Raw genomic sequence first — 27,408 nt, forward strand, 5'->3', positions numbered from 1 at the left:
CAATATCAACTCTTAAATATGTTTAACCATGTTGAATTGAGTTATAAAAACTACTTTAAAGAGACGATGAGTCGCGGAACATTTAGAAAATATAAAAACGTTTTGAAGTAACATGTAGATCCACTCTCGTATTCTAAAAGGAAGATTTTTAAAAAAAGTTATCATACAAAGCTGTTGACACTTGACAGTGCTTTGAAAGTTGTAAATTGAAAAGTTTTACTGATTTGTATACCGATGAGTATTGTAATGTGTGCCTTGCCAAGATGTAACCTATATTATATCTATATCTTTTTTTGGACCAGAATTGTAAAAGGGTTAAATTTATATCTTATCTAAGATTAAATTTTAAAAAAGATAAATCAATTTTTAAATAGAATAAATAAAATGAGCACGAATCTTTTTTTATGTATAACATGTGCACGAATCTTTTATTTAATTAATTAATTTTTTTTTTTTGGGATATCTAATAATATATATTATCATACTCACTATTTTATTGTTGTTTTCTAGCCCCATCTAATATATATATATATATATATATATATATATATATATATATATATCTTGATAGTCATGTCAAAGTATTATGGAAAGACAGTCGTCATACTTGATCAAACGCATGAGAATGTGATTGATTGGAACATGTAATAAATTTTTGAGTAAAGTAAAAAAAATCTTTTTGAATTATATCCAAATTTGCAAGTAAGCTCTTTGAATTATATATTGTGCATAATATCCTTGAACTATTTCTTTCGGTTACAAAAAGCCTCAATGCCTAGATTATTTTTCATTAAATGACCATAATGTCATTTCTTTTTAAATTACACTTAATTTATTTTTCTTTTTGAAATAAATTATGAAAAAAAAACTCACACTATATTGATGACAAATTCTCCATTAAATTTGCATAAATATATCTTTAATTTTTATATTAATTGTTTAAATAAAAATCTTCAGTATAAAATTTTAAAACAATTTAAGTAATTTTTAATTTTTTTTTATTAATATAGTGCATGAAAATGAAGGTATTTTTTATTTAAATAATTTCTTAAATTTTCATGAATATATTGTATGAAAAAGAAGGTATTTTTTATGGTAAAAAAAAGTTTAAACAGAGTGTATAAGAAGTTTTGTCATAAATAGTATACCTTAATTAAAAGTTAATTAGAAAATATGATTACAAATCTATTTAATTTTTTCCATTATTATGATAAATCGATACTAATAATAAAATTAAGGTAAATTGTATAATTAATATTTAGATAAGAAAAAAAATAATAAAAATAATTTAATAAAAAATGACAAATTTAATGAAAAAGGGTAAAATAGTCTTTTGTGATGGTTTGTCCTTACTGCAACAAATCTATAGTTCAGGAGGACAATTTTTAGTTCAAGGGGGTTATTTGCGAAAAAGGCAATAATTTAGGAGAGTTTTACACACTTTACCCTAATTTTTCCGATAATCAAGGATGCTGCTAGAAGAGGTAGGTAGAATACAGACCCAACTTTTTGAAATAATTTCACAAAATCATTCATCTCATGATTCAAATATGCATTCAGAAACCAAGCTTTCCAAGCTTTTACAACTGTAATTAAATCCTAAAATATGAGAAGAGTTAGCATTAAGACACAAGGATAACATGTATACAAATATATATTGTTACAAATGCATTGTCTGTTTATCTTTCTGAAGCATCACAATATACCGTAATTCAAATACATAACGTGAAATACATGAGTGAATATAATCGATTATTCTTCACAGAAAGCAATCCATAAATTGAAGGAGATAGCCAAACTATAAGGTTCTTCAAATAATACAATCTTTCTAGGGATCACATGACCAATAAGCAGAAGGTACATCCTCATATGCATCGATCAGCCAATGTAGCGACATTGCCAGGACGAGAAAATACCATCTACATTGGAGGGAATTAAAGTACCTTTATCAGTTCTAGCACCAAATATTTCGAACTAGTTCTTAACAAATAGCAGTAAGTCTTCAAACCTCAGTAATTTTATGAAAGTAGAGAATCATGCAATTCATCAGATCAGATAAATGGTTTACTTAACGCTCACGTAAAATACAATCTATAATTGCATTGGATGATTTTCACAATTTCGTTTAACACGTTGTAGATTCATATGCCATTGAACAACTACAATGGCACAGTTGCATTCGCAATGGGACATCCTAACATCAGAGCTGTTTATTTATTTATTTTGACTCGTTAAAGAAGGATAGAATAAACATTATCAATGAAATGTGTGACACAGGGTGGAGAGATACCTGATAGACTCCAAACCTACGAGTCTTGAAAACAGCTGCACAGTAATCAAAATAGTACTCCCATGTCCGGATGAACTTTTCATCAAATCCTAATGCGAGAATTTTGCTAAGAGAGAGAGTAAAGAATATTATAAATTTATGTACTTTTTTTTTATTTTTTATTTTTATCATATAACAGGTAAAAGATAGTGTTTATAATGGCAAATGCTGCAGAAATTCAAAAAGGATAATCAGCAGAGGCAAAAGATAAGTAGAATCTCTTTGTTCAAGTCACAACTACAATTTTATGCCCTTTCATCATAGCTAGGCTTTTCATGTAATATCTAAGCCTGCACATTCCATAGTCCTGAACTTCAGATAGACCTGGAAATTTGTGGTGATCTATTAGGTATAACTAGTCGGGCATTACCTAGTAGCCTAGTGTTACAAGGGGGACTTATCTCGCATCGGATCTGCATGGGGAAGTGAATGGGTTTATATGAGTTAGGTGTTAGCCCCACCAAATAACTTAAGTTTTTGGGTCGGATCGCAAAGCACCTAACCTGTTACAGTTGGTATCAGAGCCAGACCCATTCCTTGATTTGGTACCACGTCAAGTGCCCGACTTGGAAGGGTCCGGGTTAGGCACCCTTGGTAGGTAGGGTAACCCGATCGCAATGAGGGCATTGCAAGTTCGGATGGAGAGAATGTTGTAAGGGGGACTTGTCCTGCATCGGATCCGGATGGAGAAGTGAATGGGTATATATGCATTAGGTGTTAGTCCCACCTAATAGCTTAACCTTTTAGGTCAGATCATGAAGCACCCAGAAGGAAAGGTTATTTGCTATTGGCTCACCCTTGTATCAGGCCTTGGTACAACATATGCATAATTGGGCATATATTCATGCTTGTGTAAGTGTTATTACATGAGACTTCCCAAGTTATTTGAGCGTCTCGATATGCTGTATGTGTGTATGCGTATCATTTACTTGGTAAAAGTTAATCACCCATTCAAATGGTAAGGGGGTTCATATTTTGACGTCATTCCTCGATCATTTAAAAAAAAAAAAAAAACGCTAGATAAATCAAGTTGTCCAATTTATTTGTTGATGACATCAAAATAAATTGGAAAAAAAGAGCTAGAGAATAATATATTTTACCACTGGTTATCCAACAAGTTTTTCCTCCAGCATCGGAGCGTATGGAAATAATGAAAGCCTATGTTTTCTATGTGCTCAACGCTGCATTTATAGCACTTACGTAAAGTTCCAGAAAAGAGAAGTTGAAGAGAAACAATACCCAACTATATATTCATACAAACAATGTAAGCCTTTACCTGAGTCTGGATGAAGCAGCCATTGCTGATGTTATTCTACTTAATGAAGGAATGCATACACCAGGAAAAATATATTCCTTTATGAAATCTGAGCTTCGCCTGCACTCATCATACTTTTCATCTGGTATTGATGAGAACTAAAGAGAAATCAACAAGTCTAAGGTGTTAGAAAATCGCTGAAAATTAAATTAGAATCGTTAATTATATGACATGAAATTTTCAATTCATGAATTCTAGAGATTAAGAAGATTAGAAATTACATTAGTCAGCTAGCTTTAGGAATTAGTTGGCTTTGCATCGTGTTTGGACAAAAAAGTTGATATTCTAATAGTGAGGCATGGCTATAATCATGATTTTACATCAAAATGAGGTATTTGTTGGGTTTTGTGGCTAGAATTCGGTGTGTATGATGGACCAGTCCAAGTTATTTGGACCAGTCCAACTGGGGTGAAGCTTGTAGTTACGGAATTTCCCTAAGTGGACCTGTCCAACTAGGGTAAAGATTGAAGGTAAGGGAAGGAAATTGGGGCATATTAGGCTGCTATTTTATTGATTTGATTGTTATGGTAACTCATTGTAGGCAATTTGTGGATTTATTGTCCAACAAGGAATTACGTTTGAAGACTTTATAAATAGAGTTGGGTGTGAGAGATAGAGGTAGAGAAAGATAGAGAAAGTAAAGATGTAAGGGGTTGAAAGGGTGAGTGTTGTAAGGAGAGGGGAGAGTATATGTAATTTCCCGAGTGTAACGATGTAGCCTCAAGAGTATGTTGAGTGAGAGTGAGTGGGGTTTTGATCTCTAGTTGTATATTCTTTTCCTTGATTCACAATACTGACATCTTGTAATGTCTGTGTATTTATGTGCATAGGTGTATATATAATATGTGTATTATGTTGTGTTATGGCTCAAATTTAAGCAAAAAGTTAAAGGAAAAAGAAAATAAAAGGTGGTGGGACCTACCATTAAACCAACTAAGGGCCAAGAGACTACAAATGGTCTCATTTCTCTCCTTCTCTCCCGTGTGCCTCTCTCTTCCCCTCTTCCTCTCTTTTTTTCTTTTCATTTTAATTTCCAAAACTTTGAAGCAAGATCTTGATCTCATTTCTTATCGAAATTGAGTGCCGTTTGAGGCAAAACGAAGCTCGTGTCAAGCTCTACACATCCATACAAGCGATTTCAGATTTAGTGCACTCCTTGGAGTTCGAATCTTAGGACCCATTTCTAGGGTTTGTGAAGAAAATTGGGGTTTTTGCTCAATTAGAGGTAAAGGTGTCTAATTCACACTTTTCTTGTACCTTAGTGAGTTATTTCTCTAGAATTTTGGCCAAACATGCTTGATTTAAGGTTGATTGCTTTAAAAATGATTTAATGGTGCATATAAAGATTTTATATATGTGTGTTTGTTGACTTATGTGATAAGCATGCTTAGTTTAGATGGATTACTCCTTAAATGATTTAATTGTGTATGTGAAACATGTATCTATGTGTATTTGTTGGATTGTATGGAAATTGTGATAAATGGTTGATTTATCATGCTTATTATAATGCTAAATATCTAGTTGATTGTTGTGAGCATGTGTGGTAAATTGTGGTATTAAATTCCCCATTTTATGATATTGTCACGGCATGACAAATGTTAGAAATCCCTTATATTACAACATTGAAAGTATGTGGCATTCATGAATTCATCATTGGGGATTGCACGTATGGAAATGACTTTTGAAAAATGAAAGAATGGGGATTTTCGGGAAAGCTTTGTTGAAAAAGTTTTTTTTTGAGAAACCCGTTCGCCGCGGGGGTACCAAAGGGCCGGAGGTTAATATAGCCTAGAGGGGACTAAGGAGTCGCCCTAGCGTGGTTGAGCTAGCTGGGCCCCATAATGACGCCGCGGGGTTACCAAGGGTCAGGGACACTAGCCAATCCTCCTCTCGTGTCGCTGCGGGGTCACTAAAGGGCGGGTTATATTAACAGTTTGAAAAGTATGGTTGTTTTCTGAGAAATGGGGAGTGACACGCATATCATAGCATTCATGGCATTTTACATATGATTGCTTGGAATTGGAATTTAATATGTGTTTCCCTCATTTTGCATGACCCCTCTTCCTATTGGCCTATGCTTTGTTTGGATTCACGGGGCTACAAGAGGTGCGTCATAGGCACTCTCTACTGAGCTTTATGCTCACCCTATTTTATTTAACATTTTCCAGGAACCGGTAAGGAGGTAGTGGATGCCGATCTTCCACAAGCTTAAGGCTGACTTGGAGCTCATTTTGTATCTTTTGTATATCTCCCATTTTTGTAAGGCCCCAAAAGTGTAGTAATGTGTATTTATTTTTCAAAACCATGGTTAGGTAATATAACTATGTTATTAGATGATATTTTGGATGTGAATTTGATAACATGTAAACCTTATTGATGAATGGGGAGAGTAATACTAGTTTGAAGTATTATTGAGGTCATTTGATTGTATATTATCATCTACTATTGCCGTGAATTCGGAATTTGAGCCATGATAGGTTAAAAATGAATTTAAATAGGTTGTGATAGGCCTATTTTTAGGGGAGGTCATGCCGAATTTTTTTTTTGTTTAAAAAGTATCAGTTTTGGAATCGTTACACATCTCTCTCTCCATTGGCGTAGCCCTACAGTTGGGTGAACCATATAAAATATTATGTTCTGCATTGATGTGTATGACTTTTTTCGCCATATATGCTTATGTGATGATGACGCTTCTGTTATGTATGATGAGGAAATTTAATTCTGAACAACAGCCAACCATTAAGTGGGTAGGAAGGAGTTAATATCCCCTAACAACGTTTTGATATCATTTATTGAGTTCCTGAGGTGTAGTGTCATGAAAAGAAAATCATTTAAATGCTATCAAAAGCTAGCAAAGTGGCCATCCTTCAAATTATTTGTGAAATCAAATTGCTCTGATTTCTATCCTCTTATCAAATATCTAGTTAGACTGTGACATTGTTTTATAACTAATTTCGCCATTTCATGCTGCATAAATTTATCCAAAGGATTTCTCTCAAATCAAATTGATTAACTAAATTGTACCACATATATACTAGCAAGTAATCCATCATTGGGTCACTTATATGAATTTTATTGGCTGCTGAAACTATAGGAATTCAAGCACTAATTTCTTCCACTGCAGCCAAGAGATAACAAATTGTTTAAATAAAAGAACTGTGTGAAATAAAAAGTAAAATGGTAGAGAACAAACTATGCTTACCTGTAGGACAAGAAGCCCATCTTCTGCCAACACTGATTCACAACGACTAAAGAACTCTTCAAGGTATTCATGGCCAACATGTTCTATCATCTCACTGTAAATAAACGTCAGCTAGATAAGTGTACAAATTTGGCTAGTTATTATCAGATGTAAATTGGAGATGAACACCATTATTTAGTTCTGGTACATAATTTGGAGATGAACTCACCAAGAGATAATCCTGTCATATTTGTGGGTATCGGGTAATTGGCGATAGTCACAGAGGAGAAATCTTATGCGGTCCTGGGAGCGAAGTCCATTTAAAATGATAAGAGACTTAATGGAAACAATATTCTCAAGGTAACAAGAAACAAATAAAGACATTTTATTACACAGGAGACATTTTGAAGGGTTGAAGTCATTTAAAATGATAAGAGACTTAATGGAAACAATATTCTCAAGGTAACAAGAAACAAATAAAGATATTTTATTACACAGGAGACATTTTGAAGGGTTGAAGTCCTGAATTTGAACACAAGATCTCGGGATCAGGTCCTGAGACCTTATACCAACTCAATTACCTTGTGAGGAGCCAGAAGCAAAAAGGAATATATATAATGATGATCTCATTGTCTCACATGAAACTTATGTGCATTGTTTTATTTATTTATTTATTTTTTAGCACCAGGAACTCACCTAGGCAGGGCTCCTTTGGGACCCACCCTAGGCTACAAACCTGGGGGTGCAGAGCCTCGCCCCAAAGATACACCGGGTAAGTCAGAGGACATGGATGGCTTGGGAGGAATCGCACACTGGCCGCTTGTGGCAAGTGCCAAACACCTACCATCATAGCCAAGCCCCCGGGGGCAACTTATGTGCATTGCGCTATCATAGTCATGCATGTTTAGTTAGTAAAAACTAATCACCTGAAGGCCAGCTTCCTTCACTCTCATTTCTGCAAATCTCAATTGCTCCTCAGATAAGGTGATGCCAGTATATTTGCATCCAGTTCGTTTGACAACTTCAATAGTTAAACTTCCCCAACCACATCCAATATCAAGAATTTCATGTTTCTCATCAATTCTGGCCTATATTGGAACAGAAAATAGTGCAAATAAGATAATTTTACTTAGAAATTCTCATTAAAAATAAAGCAGATGTTATAGATAGACTGACTTTTTCAATCAGGCTTGAGATTTTTCTTAGCTGTGCAACTTTCAAGTCTTCACTTTCCGTCTATCAGAAGTTCAACATGGAAATCAGTATTACAAAGTTTGAGATTTAAAAAAAAAATTTGAGGATAAATTTTGGGGTTGTAGATAAAATAATCAAAAGATCGAAATCTGTACCTTAACTATTGCACAGGAGTATGACATTGTTTCATCCAAGAACAGAGCAAATAGTTCGTTACTCTGGAAACGAGAAACCAAAAACCAATAGTCGGATTACATTTTTTGTATCTTAATTACTTGCAATAATATTATTTTAAACAAAAGTTGGTGTATGCAAATTCATACAGATCAGCACGATGCTACCATGAAAACGAAAAGGGTTACAGAACTTACAGGCCATTCTGATGGAAATTGAAGGCAATTAACTTGGGTTATAAAGCTATTTTATAAAGACTCTTATTTATTACAACATATCTTAATCAACATTAAGAATTTCTAAACCAAAGGTACAACTGTTTTATTAAGTAGAAATCTGCTTGATTGGACTCGATTTCGTTTGAATAATCCAAATCCAGCAACATGGGGAGACAGCTAAATACTCATGTTTTTTAATATATACTTCTATTTTCCACAGTAGAATAATTTTGTATTTTGAAGTAATAATGTAAGAAATGAAAGATAATAAGAGAGTTTCTCCCATGACCCCTCCCCCCACCACAACATAAGAGAGTTTTATATACAATTATATATATACTTGAATTATTGGATATACCCGTTAGGTGTATGACCAACTGCACATATGTCGAACTCATTTCAGACGTTTATTAAGCGTCCATATGATACAGAGGACACGTCTTCCCTGATCCTGCACTGAAAGTCTGAAACTTCTGCATTTTCCCTCCCTTTGAGCAACTAAGACATTATTTTTATTACATTATTGTATGTTCAATTTCAAATGTTCTAATTTTAAGAGCATATGTATACATGCTATTTCATTTTCACACTGCTCTACATGGTACTGAAATGATGAAATATATATTTTTTAATTTTATTCTTTATATTTATTTATTACTGTTACATTGTTTAATTTGTTTTCATATGAGCTTATCTTTAACAACAAGTCTTCATTCAACTTTCGTAGAAATAATCACTGTCTTGATAAAAAATAAAAAAAATCTTCATTTCTGAAGTGAAGCTAAATACAATTCTTTTTTTTGAAGGTCATAAGCCATGGTCCAAATAAATTTTTTAACTAGGATTTCACGTGATACTTGTGTTCAAAACTATACACCTATAGACAATATCGTACAAATAGAGAATTATGAACCTCCACCAAGTACATTCTGAACTTATTGAGAGAGAGATTGAAAAGACATTTATCAATGGATTGATATCTCGTACCAGATCATAATGACGAGAGATGTTCCTGCGAGCTTGGGTAAGAGTATTCTGCCGCAAAACATGCTTGAGAAAATACTTTGTTGATGCGATTCCAGCTGTGGAAAGCGATGGTGTCCACCAGCCCCTAACACCGACATTAGAATAGATGGAAACTCAAGTAGGGATAATTAGGAGATGACCAAAATTCGTACACCCATATCACAGTATAACTGGTTCAAGTCAATATTTACCTTTTGTTATTAGACCTTGAGACAGAAGCTTTTAAATCTCTGTTGGCTATATAAATCTGCAGAATAGAATTTTCAAAAGGTAAACATCTACTGGGAACACTTGAAACCAAGCACGGATCTGTAGTATTACCTGGAAAAGATTCAGAAGACCTTCACTTTTATCAACAAAAGAGAAATCACCATTAATGTATGCATCTGCAAGGCCAAATTCATCTTGTGTACTAACCTGTCAAAATAATTCCAAGTAAGAAACATATGCGTAACAGAATTCTAACTTAATTTTGACCAACAATTATATATTTGGCCAGTTCTTTATATTGAAATAAATGTCAAAGACAGAAAATGTGCATACCTTCCAATAAAACTGGGGATTGTGAATTTTCAGATAAGTTTTAAGAAGACTTTTCTTTCTTGTTCCTTCAAAGGTGAAAACTGTACCTCCTTCTTCCAATAAGCTAGGGTGCCACAAAAGGCATGATATCAATTCAAAATTTACTGCATAAGTACTACTCACAGTGCATAAATAATGCAACTCGAAACTAAAATAACCACAATTTTGTAGATATTGAATTATCCAATGAATCCTAGCATTCAACAAAATTTTAAATATATATTATATTATTTATTTTACATAAAATGGGTAATTTGAAGCCTAAACCAGTGACTTGTTACTATCACTCTGAGCTTTTACCATTGTGCCAAACAATGACCCCTGTCCTGCCTTGCCATCTACAAAGAGAATACAACCACCAAACCATACAATCCTATTTTATGGCTATCTAAGTACGATTGAGAATCATGTTCTTTAGCATCTTTCATGTCCAAGTAGCTACTATAGCTTGAACCGAACCAATCCTTCCTGGTGCATTTTATTATCCTCTTGTTACACGAGCCTTAAATCATCTCAAATTTTCTGTCACACTTGCCAACAAAAGCATTGGAAAATTAGCATGATGCCTTCTTCCAAGCAACAAACATGACTAACTAAACACCCTTAGAGTGTGTCTTGGCTCAAAAAAGAAAGAAAAAAATTGTTTATTTCATTTCAAGAAGTAAAAGTAGAAAAAAAAAAAAAAAATCTAAAAATGGAATATCAATCTGTCCTCTGAGTGAACTCACATTAGGCAGCCAGTGGAGATATAATGTTGAAGAAACTTGGTAACAATAGTGCACGCCCATGCTTCGACCAAAGAAGGTACCATAGGTTGTCCAGAACAGCAACACTCTTTTTAAGAATACCATATGCAGCGGCCATGCCAGCCTGCAAAACCAAACAATTAAGAGCCTAACAAACACCGAAGGCAATAACTATTAGCTTTTTATCGTCAATGTGATGTTGGCAAGCACATTTTTCAATTGCCTTCAAAATCGTTGTTATATGTTTTAAAGCAACATTTATTTTTGTTAATAATAATAAAAAATAAACATTTATTTGTTTTAATACAAAAATCTAGAATACCTTTAGCTTATCCTCATGGAATCCATATCCTGAAAGTGAATATGTAAAGCATGTGTGTCAGTAAATTATAAGCTGTTTAATTTAGCCAAAAAGGAGATAAGCTATTTCTGTTTTTCTAAACAAATGAAAGTACAACAGACAGCAGACATTAGCAGTGTAAAATAAAATGTCACGACATCTTAAAGAGTCAAAGCACTATATATCTTGCATGAAGCTTCAAAAGTATACCTAATGTTAATAATCATTAACCAGTCATGCGCATCAATTTAAAACATGAATACTTCCCTTGAGATCACAAAATTTATATTCGCTAAAAAATGGACATAGAAACATAGGATTTATTTGGTTCATTTTTCTGAGAATATAAAATTGTCACCGAAAACAGAAAGCAGTTTAAAACTTCATTTGATTTGCAGTTTCTTAAAACTGAGTCAAGAAAAAGGTCTAATTTTGGAGAGGTCCTTTATAATTCTCTAAAAGGTGGTTTTTTTCTTTTCTTCCAAACACTATGGTTCAAGAAAAAATGAGCTTAACTGATGCAATGTGATATTCAAAGAGTTTTATGCTTTTGTCGTAAGCAAGAAAACTCACCGTGGTAAGCTCCACAGAACCATATGCCTCTCTTCCCTTGAATTCGATCAAGCTCAAAAGAAGCTTTTGCTGCGGCAACCGTTGGGAGTGGATGGCTGGTTGACCACTTGAGCAATGTATGCTCAGGTGTGTGAAATGGATTAAGAGTTACCAGATAAGATGGGTTTGTTTCGCCAATGTTCTGCACGTTGAGAAAGGTTATGAATTAATCAAGCATTTTAATTTCAGAAAAGAGTTCACGTTTTGAGAGACGATAAATTATATGGAAACCTCATAAAATGTTTGAGCATGTGAAAACTCAAATCTTTGATACACGCCCCCTCACATGTGGCATTCTTTTGGTCCAACACGTGTCTTAATATTAATTATCAGGGTGACAGTGAGGTTTGAACTTGAGACCTTTGGCTTTGATATCATTATAACTACCATCTATTCTAAAAGTTTAAACAAGGGTGTAATTTTAATATTTAAATCCTTTAAAAATTAATAGTAATTACTTCTGCAACACATATGTACGTTGTACAACTCTAATTCACACAAGGAGACAGCTTTACAAACCTGGAGCACATTGAGCCAATATGTTACACATACTTTGTTATCCATTGTATCAAGAAAATTCCGTGCACTCCATGCTGCTGGGTTTTTGGGGGGTATTAAACTTTTGTCGCGATGAAGGAAAATATCACTGTCATAAAAACTTATATAATGATTGTCCATTTTTGAGAAATAAACTAAATGAAAACATCAGCTGCAACCACCAAATTTTCATGATCCAAAAAGAAAATAATTAAATGAGTATCAAATATGTCAGACCACCAAAGAAAGAATTAGCTAGTAGTAGTTTCAAACATTTCAAATTGACATGGCAGTTTTTTAAGTAATCCAGTTAACATGAAGACTACAGAGATCCTAATTCCGGAGGTAGGAATCATAGACTTCTTGCAAATCAAGTTAAGATAAATAGATAAATTTTTAAAAACTTTGATGGAGACCACTTCAAATTAAATATGCAATTCAATATACATTTATAAAAGTAAAAAATTTCCGCAACTCAAAAAACATCAGCAGCCCAGATGAGGCCTGTCAAAACTCAAAATGAATCATAGCTTTTGACTAAAAAATAAATTTAAGAGAAATTAAAAATAAAAACAATTCCTGTCCTACCTTAGTCAATCCTGAAAATAGTCTGATTTTCATAACCACAACCTTAGTACAGCTATAATTTTCATGAATGAGTATATTAGAAAAATGTAATACAAAACAGTCAAATATTATGGGGAAGGTAATATGTGTCAGTACCTATAGACATATTGGAAAGCACCAAGTGCTCTGGTTTCATCATATGTCGCTTGTTTCCCCAACATTTCTAAAGCATCTGGAGCATGGATGGACATTATGCAACCATTGTACAGTTCTTGTGAACCATCTTCACATCTTATAAAACAACCTGATCAAGAATCATTTCATAATTCTGATAAACATAATGCACAAAATTGATTCAAACTGCCAAATCTTTGACATTGCATATGTTTACTTTACAGCTTTACAACAATAACAATTGCTTATAGTTATCACAAACTAGAGGTTTCATTAATATTAGATCCCATGTTGAAAATATTATAATATATTTCAAAATGTTTTTTTTTTTTTGATTTTTTATTTTAAGCATGTTTCAATGATTCAACATATTCACCATCGTAGACCAAAATGATAGTATAAAAAGAATATATGTTTTTTAATTGACCTAATCAGAATTGAAGCCTACTAAAAGCATATATTATTGATCATTATAAATTATCCAAAATTCATCTCGTTTGAAGCAAGACACAACCACTGAAGAATACTAAAATAAGAACCAGAACAGCAATTAATAGCCCTTATCTCTAAGATGGAGAATCCTAATCCTATGCCAGAGTATAGACCTAGTTCTTGTTGCAACAGTGTACTGGTGTATAACAAGTTGCTTGCTACAACAATACAGGAAGTTCCTATCAGTCTTCTTTCACGTCTGGGAGAATAGAATTAACACAGCAACTAAAAAACTCCTAGGGGTACTTAGAAGAATAATCTTATGAAAGCATATGTCTCATTGAATTTGAATTTCATTGATGTTCTGGAAATACTAAATTTTCCTATCAACTGGATGCAATGGATAAAGGCTCACATTATGCTTCCTAAATTCTCACTTGTCTCGATGAAATGTATTTTGCTGGGTCCAAAGAATTGAGATCGACAAGGTGAATTCATTTCTCCATTTTTGTTCCTTCCAGTTATAGAAGTCTTGCCCAAACTTGTAACAATCTACAGTCAAATATCACCCTAAATATGAAGCATAGACATCACACATGCGAAGTTTTCACGAAGGCGAGGCCCAGAGACTGAGGTGACGAGATAATGCAAATTTGTGCAACATTGTGTGCTCCTAAGAAAGAAGGGGGTTTGGGTTTTGTGTACTGAGTGGGTTCATAAATTTCTGGTGTGGCGCAGATAATTTGGGATCTTAATATACAACTTGACGGCTCTTGGGGTTAGAAAAAGGTTTTCAGGCTCGGAATGACAATCAAGAGTTATAAGAAGTGGGACATGGGGAAGGGAAATTCTTACAGCTGGATAACCCTGCATAACTAGAATTTCAGATACCCACTGATGGAAACCTATGGAGAGAGGGTTGTCATTGATGCAGCCAGTCCTAGAAATGTTAAGGTCACAGAAATAATTCAAAATGGCCAATGAAAAGTGACTCTATTCAAGGATCCAGCTAACGGAGAAGAAAAATGATTAGTTCAATTGACAGAGAAGACAACCAAATTTAGATTTTCACTGCTAGATCAGCACAGGAAGAATAAGGTCAGAATTCTACGGTTCATAGACATGTTCTCTCAGTGTTTTGCTATAAGAGGTCCATTGACTAGTATGGATAAAGTAAGCCAGTGTATAATGACATATGGGAATCACCTATGCGGATATGACTTGCAGCTTCTTGCACGAAAATGTGGTACAAGTAACCTTTCTAAAAAAACAAAAAACAAAAAACAAAAAACAAACAAAAACCAATTGACATTTGTGCAAGTTTTATGGATTGCTACTCATGCTAAACAAAAGGGATCCCCTACGCATCATTAGAACATCAAAATTTACAATGATATACACACATTTATTATAGAAATTTTGGAGAAAAATAAATTAGAGAATTTTTTAAGGAAAGTTAAAAGGAATATCCCAGATAGAACCTGAATAGGAATCCATCTAGTATATAGAACATTCAGTTAAGAGATGACTGACTTTATATTGTTCTTTGTGTTTTACATTTTTGGTACACGCGCGCACACATTTATTTTGGTGTTTTGGATGTATTAATCATGTTTGGAGGCATCTCTAATCTCTATGTACCTTTATAACAGTACAACTTGAAAGGGGAGAGAGAGGTACTCACCCTCATCAACTGTGGAAACAGAATGCATCTCACACCCAGTTCTTATTTGACAACCTCTGCTCTCCAACTCTTGTCTAACCTGTTTGTTAGCCCAACAAAATAAGTCATACAAGAAACATATGGCATGAATATATCACTAGTTGCAATAACACTAAAATCACCTTATTGACATAATTATGTGAACTCAATTTGACAGTAAGCGACTGAGGGCAGCCAAAGAGCTGTGAGACAAATCAAAACAAACTTAAATGAACACTTCAAAATACTTTGACATAAAGAAACCCAAGTAGCATAATCCATAAACCAAGAATTTAAACAAAGAAATGTACCTGTAGCAGATTATGATTAAGGCAAAATAAAATAACAGAATAAGCAGAAAAGCTCATTAATGCTTCTGAATGGCAGGACCAGATTGAAGCACACATTGGAACCTGTACAAATTAATTATTAATAAGCCTAAAGTTTGTAGTAGAGAACATGTGATTGATACACTTGACAGAAAAGTACAAATTGTGATAGAATATTGTGGCCGCACAAGATAAGCCTTCAGGAATAACTCTGTGTAACCCCTTGACTTGATGAATTGCCCCAATGTTTCATTGCGATCGATGTCGGGGTTGTTGTCAAGCTCTTCAAGATACCTGCATTTATAGGAAACAATGTGGCAAATGAACATTCAGTCTGTTCATCTTAAATGCATCTCAGGATTTATGAACAGTTTGTTACCCGGTATGGTAAGAAATGCGTATAGACCAATTAAGTGCAAATCATCAAGTGCTCCTTGAATAATATAGTAACAGTATACTAGGTACTGTTAGTAATAATCACCTCTTTCTCTTGCTTTTAGTTAGGATGTATCTTTGACATAGGGACTCAATTTGGAGCAACAAAAAAGTTGTTCCATTGTAACTCAGAGGTCACAATAGAAACAGAAGTAAGGTGGCTTACATTGACTCTTTCCTAACCGTGTGATGGTGGAAGTTTGAGCTAGCCCCTTTAAAGGGCAGGGCTTGACACAGCTTGACACAACTGTAAGAAAATTTTGAACCCCAAACGGATAGTTTAACAGCAAAAGATTCTTGAGGTCAAGAGTTCAAATCCCCCTAGGAGCCAAACCCGGAAAATTTTCTGTGCATGTGCCAGATAGTGGATTATGGGGTGCAAGAGGCAGGCACCACCATCATTAACCCACTATTTATGTTGGAAACAGTATGGCATGTGTGTGTATATATATAATGGTTGAAACTTGAATTTGGTCTTGAGTCAAGATCACGTGTGCGCGAGCTCGTGTGTGTGTTTATATATATATAAGTTTAGCTGTAATGGGTGTTGGCCGAAGCATGATTTGGGCCAAGGATGGTATGAAACTTGACATAAACTTGAGGATATGAAGAATCTTAAGTTTGAATGTTTGAAACCCTAATAATTTATGTGTTTAATTCGATTAATTTAGGCTATGGATCTACAAGATGTTTAGCTTGTAAGATGATTTGAGTGATGGGAAAACAAAGCCCTATAATATGAAGGGATTTAAAGGTCGTTTGGATGGTTGATTATGGGGTTGAAGATGGCTGAGCGCAAAAATGGTGTAAGCAGGTTCTGGGTCTATTATGCATGTGCTAGGAAGGAGATGAGATTTGGGTTTGGGGATGTTCAAAGCCCACTCGCGGCCCATGTGCGCGGATGGGAGAGTGTGACTCACCCAAGGCCGTTTTGAGCCCCGTTTTGACTCACTTGAGTATTTCGATGAGTTATAAGTTTTTTTGGTCAGAAATCGGCTCCGTTCGAAATAATCAAATAATTATTTATTTTTAAAATTGATATAAATTAAGAAAAATCATTTAAAAATTATGAAAAATTAAAATTAAAATAATATTGACTAGTTTTAGTCATGATATGCTTAGAAAACTAAGTTTTGATGAGGTTAACATTGGTTAGTTATGCCATCAAACCGAAGTCCAAAGAGATAAATAGGGTTCAAAATAACTAGAGATATGTTAAAACAGATCCGACTACTGTGCTTATTTCTGATCCTAAATAGAATGAAATGATGTAGGGATCCATATGTAAATATTATATCTGTTCTGATACGTTTGAATGACCATTTCTCATAATGAGAATGTATATAACCCTATTCTGATTTGGTCCGGTATTGAATGAACTTATAATTTATAATTTGATGATTAAGTCGATTCCATAGCCTTAGCCCATTCTCATTTTGGACGAAATAGATCTACTAATTCTTTGTTTCAAGTTAGTAAGGGGGATATTGAATTAAGAAATAGACCCTATAATCTAAAAAATGGTATCTTGAGCAATTGTAATAATTGGGTTTATTGATATTCATGTTGCAGTAGATGCTATCACACGTGCAATCATACTCAATTTGATAGAATTCTTTGATCTTAAAGGAGATTTTTTTAATTTTACAAGTGAGGGGTTATTTCTTGATATCCCCCATTATTAATAACTTGATTATTTTTAGTTATAAGTATATAGAAACAACACTTGTTAGAAATAAAAAAAATATAGATCTACCTATCATCTACACCGGAATAAATAGGGGTTATTTTTATATTTATTAAGTCCAAAAAGTTACACTACTTAATAAGCGCTAAACACGAAAATATGAAATATTCTTAAACAATCAGCCTTAGAAATTTCGTGTGTGCGCAGCTACATTAGATAGGGTACACGCTTCAAGATAGGATTACATGCACTCATCAAGCAAGTTATGTTTATAAGCTTATTATTATATTTGGAGTAGGTTTTAGGGCACGTGTGCATGTGTTGTGAATTGATTGATTGTTATTTCATATATATATATATATATATATATAAAACATGAAAAGTTCGTAATTATCCATCATTTAAACTTATAACTATCAAGTAAATTCTTGACTATCCATTCCTTCTTATTACTTTGCTGCTTTCTTTATTATTGTTACATGTTACTGTTAGGTGGATGTTTTGTCGTTTCAATCTTTTGTTCCATAAAACAATTTTTGTATATTTTGTTTTTCATAAAAAAAATATATAAAAATTTATCACGCATTTGATTATCATTATAAGTCAAGTCATTTAGGCTTTTTTTTTTTTTTTTTTTTTTTTTTTTTTTTTTTTCTTTTACTATTGTATAATCTTTTAATTCCTGTAGATGACTTAATTGTTCATTTATCGAATTTTTACTTAAATTTTTTTGCTATGTTTTAATTATTAATCATAACAAATTTATCATTAACTCAATTCTTATTTTATTTTAGATTGAATTAGTTTATTTATTCTTCTTATTTCTTTAAGTATTTTCATATCCGATTTCATATTTTTTAGTAGATATATTCAATAATATAAATAAAAATAATAGCAACTCACAAACAAAATATATAATTTATGATAACAAAAATTAATAAAATTATAAAATAATTTAAGTTATAAAACTATATAGAAAAATTCGGTCTAATGTTCTAATAAATTCTTCTATAGAATAAAAGTATATTCAAAATCTCTCATTAGATTGTAAGTCCAGAAGAGAAAAAATATATATATAAGAAAAGGAAAAAATGATGAAAAGTTGTACCAATTACAACCACATTTAATACTTATTGTTGTCGTCCTGATGTTGATGAAAAGTATTCGAACGGGAAGCACATCTTTGTTGGATGCATTGTGCTAGTACTCAAAGTACCATTTCCCATCTCTATTTACTTTGGAAAGTAGGAAAAAAACCTCTTTTTTTCTTTTCAATTTTTTCTTTTTTCTTGGAACTTAAAACAAACACACAACAGGGCTCAAATTCTCAACTAGGGAAAAATCTTACATCTGAGTTAAAGACCCAAATTTGTAGGACTAGACAATGTTTTTTTCTTTCTTTCTTTTTCTTAATAAAGACTAAGAAATTTAATAACGTGAAACAAACTCAACTATATGGGCAATAATTTCCTCTACACATTTTAAGAAGCTCGTCCTCACCACCAAAGACTTATACCATCCCAATCACATATGTATCACAATCTTTTTATGACACATTATCATGATAAGATTGTGCTACATATATGGACAGCACTGGTGAGAACCTAAATATTATTTACAAATTAAATATGAGTAAGAATATCACTTGTACTTACATGATGACATCATCCTTGAACTTGAAAATTTCTCGAAGCATTTGCCAGAAATATAGATTCAGTGAGTTTTTCTTTTGTGCAAACAAACTGAACAATCCATTTTGGCTTCCCCACTCATAACCATTGCCTTTGTTTAGGCTCACCGAGAAGGACATATCAGAAGCCTCCATATCAACTCCAAGACTCTCAAACAACTCTATCATGTTTGGATCCACCTGTCAAAAGACCCCATATGTTAACAAGCAATTTCGGCTATGCCAATAGAAACCATTAAGACAACATATGACAAACTACTTAGCCATTACTTACACACTCACTTTATCTCTATGCAAACTTGAATTATTAATCCTCTTCTTAAAAATGTAGAGAGTACTACAATAAGCTAAAACAATCGGTAATAAGCTTTGGTGTACATTTGGAGACAATTTTTCAAAAACTCAAAACTTTTAAACCAATCAATGGTATTAGAAGAATTTGTGTTATGTCTACACCTCTTCGTTTAGGATGGCATGCAGAAGAAAACACAAATTTAAAGTGATTTGACTTAACTCGACCTATGTTGACAGAGAAGAAAATTCACTACAAAGAAGAAAATCTTAATGAAGAGAATATGCAACTATAGAAAGTACACACTCACTCACTATGTCATATGAGAAATTACACAATGATGTTGCAAAATTATACAAAAAAACACAAGAAAGAGATCAAACATACACAACAAGACCATACAGATTTTACTTGGTTCACAAAAAATCTAAGGCTACATCCAAGGGTTGTAGGGATTTTATTATGATGATCAAACAACATCAGATATAGAGAGTTCAAAATGAATAATATCCTCGCATTAGGGCAAAATAACAAGTGAAAAAATTACCAAAATACCCCACATGACAAGTTGGATCCGCAGAGTTTGGCTTTTGTTTATAATATCAATTAGGCTCCACACTACTCATCATATGATAGAGTTTGAACACCAGACTGTCTACGTTTACTCTCTACCTAAGGTATGGTGTTGGACACCTGAGCCTTTCACGAGACCCTTGCTCATCATCGGTGTTCCACCCACCCACTCATCATAGCTTCCCCACTACTCACTAGTTTCTATGAGGTTATATCTCTCTACACTTGGTGCCTATTTGCACCCTCTCTTTTTAATCTCTCTCCTTCATTCTCTTTCCTTCCCTGCCCTCTAAACTCAATTCTCTATTTATAGATCTCCTAAACCATAGCTTGGTGAACAAGTAATACAAAACCTTTTTAGGCAAGGAATGCAACTACTTAGGGCTCAAAGACAATTACTTTGAGCCCAAGTTTAAGAAAGTGCTCCCAACCTACTACAATTCAAAGTCCAGCCCAATAATAATTTAAGACATAAATAACACATGTAAAGAAGGGAGATGAAACTTTGATATATGTTGAGTTTCTCTAACAATTTTACCTAGCTTTTTGGAAAATTTGTATTGAAACGAAGTTAGACTTGTGAAATATATTTTATAATTGGCTAATTTCGTTGTCAAAACAAGTCTAGTCGAGTTGTAATTTTTAGATTTAAAATTTCAAAAATTGAAGATCGAATGCGAATTTGAAGAAGTTTAAGTGTTTATGGGTTGGTATACTCTGAGATGATGAGAACAATGCTTTAGGAAGGTATGTGGATGAGTGAGAACACTTAGGGAATTTAAAAGGTTGAAAGAAACAGAGATTTCACTTCTGTCCATTAGGAACTGGTAGGAGAATCCTTGAACCGGTAGCAAACCTTGGTCCACATCAGGTTTGGTCATCGCTAACCTTGAACCGATACCACATTTAGGAACTAGTAGCCAAAGTACGTCGAAAAGGCTTCTGACCTTCTTGAACTGGTTCCAAGTTTGGGAACTGGTACCAAGAGTCCTGACAGCATTAGAACTTTCAGTTTCTTCTTCTGTTTGTTCCCTTTTTGATCCCAACTTCTTTCCAAGTCCTGTGCACGAAATTTTTCATATTTTCAGAGGGATTATGACATTCTAAACTCTATATAAACCTTGGTAGTCATCTAGGTTTATTCATGGCTTTAGGGAACATTAATTCTATATTTTGAGAAAGCCTTTTAGAGAGAGAAAATTCAGAAAATTAAATCTGATTATTCTGAATTTATTTATGAGAGCATACACATATATTCATGAGTGATTTAGTGGTGTTGTTCTCTATCTCATTGGAATTGGAATTATATTGAAGATTTAGAGATTCAGACGAAGAACAGGATTTAATTCTTCTACATCGAGTTCAGATCTTAAAGAACAGAAGTAAAAGCGATCACACTTTAAAAGGGTTGGAGCATTCAAGGAGTGTTGTCTAATCTACTTGCTACTCTTCTACAAATATCAAGCATAAGCCTAAGGTCAAGTTACTGTTGGACGGAGAATCGTAAAGCCAGATGATTGTCAGCAATTGGTGTTTAGTAGAACTATAGGGTGTAAGCCAAAGTCAAAGTTTGGTGTACTTTGTTTCAAACATAGTGGATCGGTTTACTTTGGACTGAATAGTTCACGAGATTTTTCCCATGCAAACAGTTGACGTATTTTATCAACTAGGGTTTCCTCGCAAAACATTCTGGTGCAATATCTCTAAGCTTTTACTTGCTTTACTTTATAGTATTTATATTTGTGATTGTGGATGTTTAGATTGATCATATAATTTAATCAATCATAAATTGAGCAAGTTGACCTAATAATCAGATCTAGATCGTTAAAGGAGTTAATCACAATTAAAATCAACTAACTGTGTCTGCACCCCGCGTAACTCTATTTTCACAATTTGGTATCAGAGCTGGATACTCGATATACATAGTAGATCATATTTGTTGATTTATTGTGGATTTTCACATCATGTCTGAAAATTCAGTTTTAGTTGATGTGTTATCTTTACCTCTTCTTTTTGATTCTATCACAAGCATGCAAGTTGAATGGTCTAAGTTCAAAAAAGATTTTGAAAATCTGTTAGAGAAATTGAATCTTGCGAAACTTGATAGAGATATTTATAAGATAGAAGTTTCTGTCTCTAATAAGAATTTGGAATAAAATGGCCATAAGAATTTAAATCTTCTTCATAACATTGATTTTCTGGAAAAAGAACTTAAGAAGGTAAATTTATTTAATAAATCATTGGAACTTAAAATTAATAATTTGAGTAGTGAATTTGTTAAATCAAAACAGTCTTTTTAGAAAGTTGATATTGACACTTGCAAAATTGATAAGTTGAAAGGAGTGGTTGAAAATAATAGTCATAACAAATAATTGGTTTCAACTTCAAAGGATTTGTATTTTCAAAAATCGAGAAATGTTTTTGTGAAAGTTGAAACCAACTTTATGTTATTTCTAATTCTCCTAAACGTATTTCAACATGTCATTTTTATGGTGAAAAAGGGCGTATCAAGTATAAGTGTCAGAAAAGAAAAATTGAACTAGGAAAGAAATTGAAAAGTCTAGAAAGTTTAAATTTGAAGAAGAAGATAAATAGGACTGTTGAGCCTTGTGACACTTTGCCTAAAACAATAAAGAAATCATTGCATAATGAATTTAAAATTGTTTGGGTAAAGAAAGAGAATTTTAAATGCCTTGCCATGCATACAACACTTAGAGCACTTGATCCATGTGGTTGGTACTTTGATAGTGGTTGCTCTAGGCATATAACAGGGGATAGAACATTGTTTACCACTTTTAAGGGTTGCTCAGTTGGTACTGTTACTTTTGGTGATGGTAATACTTCTACTATAAGTGGTAAAAGTAAGATCAAATTTTCAGAAATTGGGGAGTTAAAGAATATTCTATATGTTAAAGGTTTAGCTGCTAATCTGTTAAGTATTAGTCAAATCTATGATGAGGAGTTTTAAGTTAATTTTACTCAACAATGGTGTTTTGTAACTAATGAAAAATGTCAATGTATCTTGAAAGGAACTAGAATTTCTGATAATTGCTATGTTGTGTTTTCAGATCCTTCACTGATGTGTTTTTCTGCAGTTACTGATGAGGCAGTTTTTTGGCATAAAAGACTTAGACATATGAATTTTAATGATTTAGCAAATTTTTCTAACAATAATTTTGTTCGAGATTTGCCAAAATTGAAAATGCCTAAGAATGAAATATGCGGTCCATGTCAATTAGGAAAACAAACTAGAGTGTCACATAAGAGATTTATTCATAAAGCCATTTCTTGACCTTTAGAATTGATTCGTATGGATTTGATGGGTTGCATAACACCTGATAGCATTGGAAGAAAAAGATATTTGCTTGTTATGGTTAATGATTTTTTTTAATTTACTTTTGTGGCATATTTGAGAGAAAAATCTGATACTTTTGTGAATTTCAGGTCTATTTGCCAACTTATTCAAAATGAGAAGGGATATCGAATTAATCGGATTAGGAGCGACAATGGAGGTGAATTCAAACCTAAGGACTTTATTGAATATTGTGATAAGAATGGGATTAAGCATGAATTTTCAGCACCTAAAACTCCACAACACAACGGTGTAGTGGAAATGAAAAATAGAACAATTGCAGGTATGACACGTATTATGTTTCATAAAAATAAAATTGCTAGTCACTTTTGGGCTGAATCGGTACGTACTGCTTGTCATATCCTAACTAAAGTTTATCTTAGGCTTGTAACTAAAAAGACTTCATATGAATTGTGGTATGATAGAAATCCCACTGTTAAATACTTTAGAGTTTTTGGAAGTAAATGTTATATCCTTAGAGATAGAGAACACTTGGGAAAATTTGAATCCAGAAGTGATGAATGTGTATTTTTGGGTTATTCACAAACAAGTCGGGCTTATAGGGTTTTTAATCTTAGAACCAAAGTGGTCATAGAGTCTATAAATGTGATTTTTGATGATACAAAATCTAAGATAATCTCTTCTCAACTTGACGACGAAGAAACTAATTTTGAAATTGCAGGAGAAAAGAAAGAACCTACAATTCATGAGAAAAAAAGAGTTGAGAATTTAGGTGGAAAAGGTGAAGAGGTTGAAGAAGATGAGAATGAGGAATTAGAGGTCACCCCTGATGAAGGAATTCTTGCACCATCCTTAGACATTCCCACATCTAGCAGTTCTAGAGTTCGATCAAGTCATCCAGTTAATAATGTGATAGGTCCATGGGATTAGTATGGTACTAGGAGTACAGTCCGTGATAATTTAGGACACTCATACATTATAGATGACATAGGATACTCATGTCACATGACTCAGTTTTTGAATCTAAGAATGTTGATGAAGCTCTTCAAAATTCTGATTGGCTTATGGCTATGCAAGAAGAATTGCTTCAATTTGCGAAGAATGATGTTTGAGAATTAATGCCTCGACCTAGTGATGTTAATATTATAGGGACCAAATATATCTTTAAAAATAAACTTGATGAACATGGTCTTGTGATGAGAAATAAAGCTAGATTAGTTGCACAAGGATACACTCAAGTTGAAAGAATTGATTTTGGTGAGACTTTTACTCATGTTGCTTGACTTGAGTCTATTCGACTTCTTTTTGTTCTTGCATGTCACTTTAAATTCAAATTGTTTCAAATGGATGTTAAAAGTGCTTTTCTAAATGGTATTTTGCGGGAAGAAGTTTTTATAGCACAACCAAAAGGTTTTTTGATTCACATAATCCTGATTTTGTGTTTCATCTTAAAAAGGCTCTTTATAGTTTAAAGCAAGCACCTAGAGCATGGTATGATAAGTTAATTTCTTATTTACTGCATAAGGGCTTCAGAAGAGGAGAAACTGATAAAACAATGTTTATTTTAAGGAAATGAAAATTTTTTCTTGTTACTCAAATATATGTGAATGATATTATTTTTGGTGCTATATGTGATAACCTTGTTCATAATTTTTCTAAAGATATGAGTAATACTTTTGAATGAGCATGGTTGGTGAACTAACTTTCTTTCTAGGTCTACAAGTGAAACAACTTGATGATGAGATTTTTATATCTCAATCAAAATATGCAAAGGTGCTAGTTAAGAAATTTAGTATGAAAGATTCAAAGCATGTTCAAACTCCTATGAGTACTTTATCCAAATTGGATAGAGACTCTGATCCTAACAAGGTTGATCATTTCTTGTATAGAAGTATAATTGGTAGCTTGTTGTATTTGGCAGCAACTAGGCCAGATATTTCATTTAGTGTAGGTGTTTGTGCTAGGTATCAAGTTGATCCTAGAAAACAACACATTCTTGCAGTCAAGCGGATTATTCGTTATGTCAATAGTACATTGAATTATGGATTGCGTTATTCTTCTGAGTCTAACTCTGAGATTGCAGGCTATACTGATGTTGATTGGGCTGGAAATAAGGATGTTAGAAAGAGTACTTTACGTGGTTGTTTCTATGTTGGTACTAATCTTGTTTTATGGTACAGTAAGAAGTAAAATTGCATCTTTATCATCTTGTGGGGCTGAATACATTGTTACTAGAAATTGTTGCAACAATTGCTTTGGATGAAACAGATGCTTCTGGATTATAAAGTTGATCAAGGTATTCTTGCTATCTTTTATGATAATACTAGTACAAGTAATATTTCAAAGAATCCAGTTTTGCATTCTAGGACTAAGTACATTGACATTCGACATCACTTTCTTAGGGAACTTATTGAACAAAATGTCATGTCTTTAGAAAAAGTGCATATTGATCAGAATTTGGCTGATATTCTCACTAAACCATTAAATGCTCCTAAGTTTTCTTATTTTTGGAAATCTATTGGTGTCTGTTGTCTTGATTAGATGCATTGTAAAGATATAATCTAGAAAGGATTTTTATGCATATCTTGAGTGTCTAGATTATGTTTTTAGGAAGTTAAGTAAATCATATTGATTGAGTATGTTGAACACAAGGAGTTTACTGACACATAGATTATCTATGGAAAACATATAATGGCTATGAATTGATGAAATTGGTTTTGCTTATTTATTTCGTATAGTAAATGAATTATTGATAGTACATTTATTTGAGATGTCATTATTTTGGTCAAAGATAATGTTGATATTATTGATCGTTGTCTTGAAATTTAAACTTGATTTATGTGTTTTAGACCAAAAGAATGAAAAGAAAAGAAATTGAAAAATAGCTTGGAATCAAAAATATTTTTTGTTTTGAAAGAGGTGAGATGGAAAAGGGTACATTTGGGATTTTTTCGAAAGTTACCTTGACTCGAAACAAATGGGAATAAGGGAAAGAGCTGGCTACCCATAAGAATGAAAACCGCCAATGTGCAAAAAGAAAAATGGAGCACAAAGAGACAAAAAAAAAAAAAAATATCTTTTGCACATGTTGATTGTATGATTTCTAAGGATATGTGATATCATTGATTTATTATCTGAAATCTGAACAATTGATAGATCATATGTTTTTGGAACTTGGTGTTGATTTTACTACACTTACTAAGTTTGTGGAACTAAAAATAATTAATCTTGGTTATTTCTGTTGATACATATAATCTTGTGGAGTCTACCTTCTAATTGGTTTCATTTTATAAGATTTATATGGTTGGTTGCTTCCTACTTCTAGGATATGTCTTCCTTAAGACCCTTGTTAATTTGTGACAAAAAGGGGGAGAAAGTTGAGAAACTTATCATTCAGGGAGAGAAATACTTTTCGTGTTAAGGGGGAGAACTTTTTGCATTGAGGGGGAGAACCATTATTTATTGCATTACATTGCATTGATATTCAGGCATTATTAGCTTTGCTATTTTATGCTTGTGTTTATTTTCTTGATTAAGCTTCACGGGTAGTTGTGTTTGAGTTAATGTGTAGATTACAGGTTGTTACATGTGATGAAGTTTCATGAGGTTCAAGAAAATTTCCGCGGTTTAATTCCTTTAACAATCATTATAATTTACTTTCGTGCTTGGATAGATTGCTAAATTATTTTTAGGATTTTGTCACGAAATTGCCAAAGGGGGAGATTATGAGATATATTTTATAATTGGCGAATTTCGTTGTCAAAACAAGTCCAATCGAGTTGTAATTTTTAGGTTCAAAATTTCAAAGATTGAAAATCGAATGCGGATTTAAAGAAGTTCAAGTGTTCATGGGTTGCTACACTCCGAAATGATGAGAACAATACTTTAGGAAGGTATGTGAGTGAGTGAGAACACTTAAGAAGTTTAGAAGGTTGAAAGAAATAGAGATTTCACTTCTGT

General features: G+C 33.1%; 2 protein-coding genes, 1 long non-coding RNA gene and 1 pseudogene across 3 annotated transcripts; 3 read left to right on the forward strand and 1 right to left on the reverse strand.

Moving 5' to 3' along the window:
* Positions 1-1,621: 1,621 nt before the first annotated feature.
* LOC132274486 (uncharacterized) lies at positions 1,622-22,059 on the reverse strand (annotated as a pseudogene).
* On the forward strand, positions 4,637-6,064 carry LOC132300252 (uncharacterized). The gene is made up of 2 exons (XR_009480360.1): positions 4,637-4,869; positions 5,813-6,064. It is a non-coding gene; the product is annotated as an uncharacterized LOC132300252 (long non-coding RNA).
* A 774-nt stretch (positions 22,060-22,833) lies between the features above and the next one.
* LOC132274494 (uncharacterized) lies at positions 22,834-24,560 on the forward strand. Its single transcript, XM_059775771.1, has 4 exons — positions 22,834-23,071; positions 23,204-23,244; positions 24,121-24,364; positions 24,463-24,560. The coding sequence occupies exons 1-4, from the start codon at positions 22,834-22,836 to the stop codon at positions 24,558-24,560; spliced, it is 621 nt and encodes a 206-aa protein (XP_059631754.1).
* A 574-nt stretch (positions 24,561-25,134) lies between these two features.
* On the forward strand, positions 25,135-25,638 carry LOC132274500 (uncharacterized mitochondrial protein AtMg00810-like). Its single transcript, XM_059775779.1, has one exon. The coding sequence runs from the start codon at positions 25,135-25,137 to the stop codon at positions 25,636-25,638; it is 504 nt and encodes a 167-aa protein (XP_059631762.1).
* The last annotated feature ends 1,770 nt before the right edge of the window (positions 25,639-27,408 follow it).

This window comes from Cornus florida, unplaced genomic scaffold (genome assembly GCF_030987335.1).
Source record: "Cornus florida cultivar Cherokee Brave unplaced genomic scaffold, ASM3098733v1 CherokeeBrave_3.0.0_Hap2_Chr01, whole genome shotgun sequence".
In the NCBI taxonomy this organism is placed as follows: Eukaryota; Viridiplantae; Streptophyta; class Magnoliopsida; order Cornales; family Cornaceae; genus Cornus; species Cornus florida.